Source organism: Semicossyphus pulcher, unplaced genomic scaffold (genome assembly GCF_022749685.1).
Source record: "Semicossyphus pulcher isolate SPU_LCO1_2020_fin unplaced genomic scaffold, fSemPul1.0.p SCAF_18, whole genome shotgun sequence".
NCBI classification, from domain to species: Eukaryota; Metazoa; Chordata; class Actinopteri; order Labriformes; family Labridae; genus Semicossyphus; species Semicossyphus pulcher.
In genome coordinates this window covers 5006990-5014980 of record NW_027211691.1, presented here as the reverse complement: position 1 = coordinate 5014980, position 7991 = coordinate 5006990, and the positions used below count along the sequence as shown (strand labels likewise).

General features: G+C 41.2%; 1 protein-coding gene across 1 annotated transcript; it reads left to right on the top strand.

Moving 5' to 3' along the window:
- The first annotated feature begins 1684 nt into the window (after positions 1 to 1684).
- Positions 1685 to 7327, top strand: aoc1 (amine oxidase copper containing 1). The gene is made up of 4 exons (XM_069667771.1): positions 1685 to 3221; positions 4433 to 4721; positions 5311 to 5443; positions 7058 to 7327. Exons 1-4 carry the CDS (start codon positions 1685 to 1687, stop codon positions 7325 to 7327), a joined length of 2229 nt encoding a protein of 742 aa, XP_069523872.1.
- Positions 7328 to 7991: the final 664 nt, after the last annotated feature.

Sequence of the window (7991 nt, the reverse complement as noted above, 5' to 3'; positions counted from 1 at the left end):
AAACCCTGTAAATAGAAAATACTTACAGATAAATGTGGCATATGGTTCCAGTCACTGTCCATGCTTGCTTTGTTTACATTTTCGTTTTTTTGTTCAAATACTACTTCAATTTATGAACATTTGTCAGGGGTTTGACAATAAAGTTCATTAAGCCACCAAATTCACAAGTCAATGAGCGTGGAGATTGGGATTGGGCCAAAGATCATTAAGAGCAAATCAAAGGGCATATTTCATTCTGGTCACAATAAATGTAATGCAAGCTATTTATTTAAAACAATTGTGTAAAAAAAGAGATATGGGAAAAGCATTATTCTGTACTGCTTAATACACACAGTTTCCATTTGGTGATGCTGCAGCAGTCCACAGTTTTCTGCTGTTATGAAGCTTTGAGCAGCTCTGGTGGTGGCCTTTAGCTTACAGTCTCTTTATTCTATGTGACTTATTTATTTTGAATTAATTAACACATTATAGTATAGCTTTTGGATTGCTGAGATTTCCCCATTGTGAAAGCTTTTTTTTTTTATACTACTCAAAGATTCAAAATTCATTGTATTTACCGTCAGGTAAAACTATTCAAAGAAATTCAACATCATGCATTTTAAATCCTCCTCAAAAAGTGCAAATCCTTTGCATTCAAAAGCAGCCTCTTAAATACTTCCAGTCAGAAATCTATTTCACATAACCCCACACTTCTCTCACTCCAAAATAGTTTTGTAGATTGCTTGTACTTTATTTTAAATCTTTCATATATGTGTTTTTACATTGTCTGTTTATATTGCCTTGTTTTTTTCCCTAATGCCTTTTATGTCTTACATTGATTAGCCCTGTTGTTAAAAAGGTGCCATACAAAAAGGTAGCCTTCCGTGTGCAGGATTATCTAAGAGCACACCTGTTTCGTCATGTTTACGACCCTGAGCTGGCCAATCAGCCTCCGTCACTGCCAAAGAAGGAGGTTAAATTTTAGCAACAGTTCACAGATCCTTTTCCTTAAGGTATTTTTCTTCCATTATTGAAACAGGAGAACTGGACTGATTTACCTTGTTTTGCAGAGCGCTTGAAGCAGGAGAACGACTGAAGGTACAGTAGCTTGGTCTATTTAGTTTCTTAAGGAAGCATTGAACTACTCTTAAGTCAGTACATTGTGTAACACAATATAATTACACAGAAACTAAATCCAATCCAATGGGAAGAATTTGGCAAATTGCAATGAGAAACTGATGGGACTTTTTAAATTATGCAAGAGTTTGGTACATTTCGAAAGTGTGCAACCAAGAGAGAACAAAGATAAAAACAGAAGACAGGGCTGATGTTGACTGAGAGTGTTTCATAGTGGAGGCTGATATCGTTGTACATTCAGCTTGGAAGATAAGAAGGGAAGAAAGGTGAGCCCAGTCGAGAGTTCTCTTCCTCTTTTTAATTCTTGAGCTAATAAGACAAATAAGGGTAAATATACAAAACAGGCTGTACAATAGTTTTTAAAGAATATCATAGGTCTTTCTTTCCTTCCTTTCTGAAGTTCAAGTCACAATATTTAAAACAATACAAGATGTGATACACTTGCTCTTTTATTTTTTATTTTAAAGGTTAGAAAAAAATTACCAAGGGAATTCACTCAACATATGCCATTCTTCTTCTTTATGCCCTAAACTGATGTTGGAAATAATTTTCTCATTATATTACAGCTATGAGGCTTCTGTGTCTGCTGCAGTTGGTCTGCTTGGCTGCTTGTGGTGGTTCCAGAGCAAGAGACTGGGCTCATCATGGTGCCCCCATGTTTGCTGACCTCACAGTACGTGAGATAAAAGCTGTCCGGGCCTACCTGCATGGTATTCCAGAGCTGGAGCTCACTAACGCTCGTAGCAAGACTCTGAAGAAGAACAGCATTCTACTGATAGAGCTGCATTTGCCAAGGAAGCATGAAGCCCTGAGAGCTCTGGACCGTGGACAGGCCAAACCCCCACGCCAAGCCCGTGTGATCGTCCAGTTCGGGAACCAGACAAAACCCAACATCACTGAGTACATTGTAAGTCCTCTGCCATCCCCAAACTCCCACGAAGTCAAGACGTTCAAGGGGAATAAGCCTATTTCATTTGAGTCAAGGCCTATTACTCAGTCAGAGTATTACCATATTGAGAACTTACTCGAGGAGATCGCAACCAAAGCTTACAAACTCCTGTATGAGACCACAGGAGGGTTTTCTTTCAGCAACTGCTCTGACCGTTGCATGACATTCTCTGACATAGCCCCCCGTGGGCTGGGTCCAGGTGAGAGGAGAACCTGGATCATGTTGCAGAAGATGGTGGAGGGTTTTTTCATCCACCCAGTTGGGTTTGAGGTACTGATCAACCACCAGGACGTGAATCCAGAAAAGTGGACTGTCGAGAAGGTCTGGTACAACAGCATGTACTTTGACAGTGTTGAGGAACTGGTAGAAAAATATGAATCAGGAGGCGTGGAGAAAGTAAAACTGCCCGAACATGACGATAATGACCTCTTCTCCACCTATATACCTCGGGGTCAGAGCAACACACCCTCCGATATCCACGGGCCGAAGCTTGTGGAGCCCCAGGGACCTCGCTATCACACTGACCGAAATTTTGTCGAATATGCTGGATGGTCTTTTGCCTACCGAGTCCGCTCATCAGCTGGGCTTCAGGTCTTTGACCTCCGATTTAATGGAGAAAGGATTGCCTATGAGATCAGCCTCCAAGAAGCTATTGCTTTCTACTCCGGTGATACTCCCGCTGGCATGCAAACAAAGTACATCGATGCTGGCTGGGCGATGGGCGCCTCAACCTACGAGCTGGCACCTGGAATCGACTGTCCAGAAATTGCCCATTTTGTTGACCTTCACCACTACTTTGACACAGACAAACCTCAGCACCACAGAAATGCACTCTGTATTTTTGAGATGAACACTGCCATGCCTTTAAGAAGACATTTCAACTCCAACTATCAGGGGGGATACCACTTCTATGGAGGGCTGGAAAACAATGTGCTGGTGTTGCGGACAACCTCGACAGTTTACAACTACGATTACATCTGGGACTTCCTCTTCTACCAGAATGGGGTGGTGGAAGTAAAGGTCAGCGCTACAGGATACATCCACGCTACTTTCTTTACATTGAACGGACTTCACTATGGTACCAAAGTGTACAACTATGTGCTGGGTAACCTGCACACGCATCTCATCCATTATAAGGTGGATCTGGACATTGCTGGTGAGTATATTGGTACAATAACCATAAACTGAATTTAGGAAATGGATAAAGTTTGGGTTTCAAAAGTGAGGCCAATACAGAACCCGACTTTCTAAGCAGGGGCTCACTAAACGGGTGGCAAAGAAAGTCTGATTGTATGAAAGTAGATGATATAATGACCATGCTTTCAACGAGACTTTCTGGCTTAGTAAACACTTTCCAATTGATTTTACTGCCACAGTTGCTAGTTTCAAGTCATCTTCAACACAGCATGATGTGCTGTGAAAATTAAATTCCCAGAGATGATGACTCTATGTATGCTTAGGCCTACCTGGGATAATAAAGTTTCTACCAGGGCTACCCATATAGGGTTACTTCTGGCTCTAAAAAAAAACAGCAACGGCCAAATTGCCAAACTGTAAGCTTCAAGTTGGTAGCACACAAACCAATGGGTGGCGTCAAAGTCGCTAAACATCCACCTCTTTGATACAGTCTATAATAATATATTTAGGGCCGTTTCAAAGACATTTTTTGACCACTGAATGACTGCATAAAAGGCAAATATCAAGATCAATGGAAACTGTTTCAGATATCCAATAAAGTGTGGTCGTTTTGGATGCTTTACAATTTATATCAGAAAAATAAGTCTTAATATAGCATAGTGGAAAGTATGGGTGGGATAATGGGTCAGACTTTAATGAGAACACAATGGGTTACAGGTACAACCCAATGTGGTCCTTTAAGAAAAGTGGCACCTTATTTTTCCTTCTTACACCAATCTTAAAATCAGTTGTTTATACTGTGTATTTTAAGGAAAGGCAAGAGAAATTTGTATGTAAACCACCTTTCAATAACAAGGGATTTTAAAGGGGTTTGAACGCGGTTAATGAAATGAAAGGGCACACAGAAACCTAGTTATGACTAAGTCTTTTATTGATGCCAGTCCAGGTACAATAGCGTTGTGGACTTTACCCTGTCATAAAGAAAGGGCGTCTTGGCTCAACAAGCCTGTGCTAATGTGTTCTGTTGAAATGTCTGATCAAAGCTGTGCCATGCATAAGTCAATAATATGATCTTATGAAGCCTACCTGACGCTTCAGCAACCCTTAAAAGTGTGTTTAGTCTAAAGTCTTGTATTTAGCTTAAGTCCGAAAGAATTAGCAATGCAATGGTGAATTTATAGTGTTTCAACACACTGACACTTACAACTCTTTGTATTTACTCTTAAACAGGTCGAGCGAACAGCTTTGAGTCAATAGACCTTAAGTTCGTCAACTTCACAAATCCCTGGAGCCCGGAGCATTTCATCGTCCAGTCCAAACTCCACAGGACAGAGCACAAGACGGAGCGATCTGCTGCCTTCCGCTTTGGCAAGAAGTTCCCCCGCTATGTGCACTTTTACAACCCCAGTGAGAAGAACAAATGGGGGCACCAGAAGGGTTACCGAATTCAGTTCAACTCACATGCCCACTCTGTCCTTCCAAGAGGCTGGAGGGAGGAAAATGGCATCAGTTGGTCAAGGTAATTAAATTGTTTCCTTATGAAGTAAACACCAAATATTTTTACCCAATATGCCCTTTTTATGGTTGCCTCAAGTCCCACTGTCTTTTCCATCATCTTATGCACATTACCCCCAAATTTCAGGTATTTTCATGTCTTTAGACACATCGGGATCAACCTTTAGGGTATTAGTGCTGCGAATTTGAGCAAAGTTTGGAAACATAACATGTTAAAGTATTGATCGACCCAATGAGGATCAGTGGAGTTGAAGAGGTTAATCTCTGGATTTGGTTCTAAATTGGGTCATTGAGTAATGGTTTTGGGAGTCAACAAGGGTTGAACAAAAACAGTCAAACAACTCTGTTGTCATCTTATCTGTCACCTGTTTGTAGACAATCAAAGCTGGGCTATCTAAGTAAAATGTTTGCTCTTAAAGTTGACTCAAGAAAACTGCTCGTGTTCCCAAACAACCCGGGGGAAGTCACTGTGTTCAAAAATAGAAGCTCTGTTGGATTGTAAAAAAAACAAAGGGAACACTTGTAATGACTAATGAATTAACTTTGTGAGAGCTAATATCAACAACCGACTGACTGCTTAACTCTCTCCGCAGGTATCCTCTGGCTGTGACCCGTCATAAAGATAGTGAAGCCACCAGCAGCAGCATGTACACCCAGAATAACCCCTGGGAACCTGTCGTTTCCTTTGAGGACTTCATCCGAAACGATGAAGACATAGTCAGCCAGGTACAGGAGTGAACATCAATCTTGACTAAAGCTTCCCAAACTTTACAGACCATGACCCACTATGTACCAAACCAAGATTCCCCAGTAGGCCTGCTACTTCACACTGCCAACGCCACAACTGTTTGAATATCAGGTGTGGTGCAGTCAGCATGAGCCACATTGTCTCTTGCCCCTCTGTTGTTTTTTGGACTTTATAGCCTTCAGTTCTGTTCAAGTATTCGAATCCAACTGGGTTTTGTTAATATCAATGCTGCAAGTTCTTGCTATGCAGGAGGTGACGTCATGTCCACCATACTTGGATGATAATCAAGTAGATTTTACATTATTAATACATTCAGTAATAATGTGTAATATCTTTATTTCTATTATAACATTTTAAATAAAGGAAGGAGGCTGTTTGCTACTTGGAAATGTTAAGCCTTTCAGAGAGGCTCTGGTGTAACCTCACAAGAAGCTCAGTTTAGACATTACGGATATAATTACATTTGGATTGGATTAGATTAGATTAGATTAGATTTGATATACTTTTATTGTCTTTTATTGTAACAGTTTTCCTGGACTCCATCCAGATGCAGTTTACAAGCTAAAATTACACAAAAGTCACAGTTCACAGTTCAGCACAGTTGTGCCAAACAAGGAAACAATTTCACAGAAATTGATAACCAGCACATACATCCGTCCACATACACAGGTGGCACATGCATGTCCCAACGTATTGCACTGTTCTTGTGTCAAATTGCACTATTACACTACCCCTATATAACATATTGCACTGTCCTTATGATCGCCCTGTGTTATAAGTTGAGGAGTTTCATGGACATTGGCACAGATGAACGTTTATAGCGGTTTAGCCTGCACCTTGGGATCCTAAATCTTCTGCCAGAAGGTAGAAGCTGGAACTCTTGATGTAGCATGTGAGTTGAGTCTGACACAATTTTCTGCGCCTGCCTGATAACAGACTGCTCATAAAGCATCTGGAGGGATGGATGGTTTTTGACCTCCATAATCTTCATGGCAGTCTGCACCAGGCGAGCAATCTGTGACCTCAACTGCACTGTTAAGTTACCATACCAGGCTGTAATGCCCTATCTTATGATACTTTCTAAGACAGCCCTGTAAAAGAGTAACATAATCTTCTGCTCCACTTCAAAGACCCTGAGTGTGCATAGGAAATACATACCAATAAATCGGTTAAAATTTTGGGCAACCATAATGTGAGTGAGCATTGTCAGCAAGAGCAGAAAATGTTAATCAGAAAGAATTCCATTACCATTTCTGTTCCATGGTTTTTGAGAAGGTAACTTTACCCACACAGTCCCTTTTTCACTGCTGCAAGGAGTCACGATTTATTAATGGCAGCCTCCTCTGGGATGTTTCAAATGGATTCTTGGAAATGTGGCTTATGTTGTGGGGGTGGGGATGGGGGTGTTTTTCTAACAGGTCATGCTAGTGGTTTAAATTTGTTCTTCCTAAAATCCATCAGTTCTAGTCACTCGCCATCATGGTAACTCACAAATGCTGACATTTTCATGTTATTACTCTGTAAAAACAGATAAAACCACCTGTTACGTGTCCTGCTCTGCTCTAATGTAATGTTTGCTCTCCTGTGTGTAGGACCTGGTTGCCTGGGTGACGGTGGGCTTCCTGCATGTGCCTCACTCGGAAGATATCCCCAACACAGCAACTCCCGGCAACGCTGTGGGCTTCTTCCTCCGGCCATTCAACTTCTTTGACGAAGACCCTTCACTGGCATCCAAAAGCACCGTCATCGTCAGGCAGGGCAAGGGCGGCAAGCCCAAGATCCAGAGGTGGACACCTGAGGTCGTAGGTCACTGTGTGACAGACAAGCCATTCTTTTACAACGGCACATATACAGGAGTGTAGAAGTGTTTTTATTTTGCGCAAATATATACTTTTTGCTGCTTTTAAGTAAGGCAACGAAAAAACGATTACTTGGACATATGCATAATCAGATTTGTTCTCAGTTATCTCAGACAATATAAAACCTAATGAGATTCTTTGCAAAATTGACTTTCTGGAAAAAGTAAATTAAATTCAAACTAAAAAAAAAAAGTAGAAAAACATTTTAAGAGGTAAATGTTATTTTTTTAAACTTCTTTTTATAAATGAATGTCATTGCTGGTCTTATGTATAATGTTTGATCTAAATTGTGTTATATAAAATCACAAGACTGTTTAACCTATTACCTGTCCCTCTCTAATGTTTCGTGCTCTTCAAACCAAGGAAAACACGGACTGCTGAGCCAAATCATGCACAAAGTTAGTCCTAAAGTTGTCGTTTATGTACCACACCAAATCAAACCACACATGTAACCTGGCAGGGGGAAGGGGGGGGCATTGGGAGCTCCTGTAATCCTGTGTTGCGTCTCCATGGCTGAGGTTTAGCAGCTTTGAACATCCAGGATGCAGGATGCTCTGTATCCGCCCTGCGTGTGGTAAACTACTGGCTCTCAGCAGGCTCCGCTCACCCCCGCGGCAGGGAATGTTTTTACTGGAAAGACAACAGGCCTTACAGAGCAAACAGCCTG

Bases quoted from the DNA above. Each gene is read 5' to 3' on its own strand.
- aoc1 (XM_069667771.1), top strand. From the start codon at position 1,685: ATGAGGCTTCTGTGTCTGCTGCAGTTGGTCTGCTTGGCTGCTTGTGGT. The intron at 3,222-4,432 runs GTGAGTATATTG...ACTCTTAAACAG, and splicing joins GGTGGATCTGGACATTGCTG to GTCGAGCGAACAGCTTTGAG. The intron at 5,444-7,057 runs GTACAGGAGTGA...TCCTGTGTGTAG, and splicing joins ATGAAGACATAGTCAGCCAG to GACCTGGTTGCCTGGGTGAC.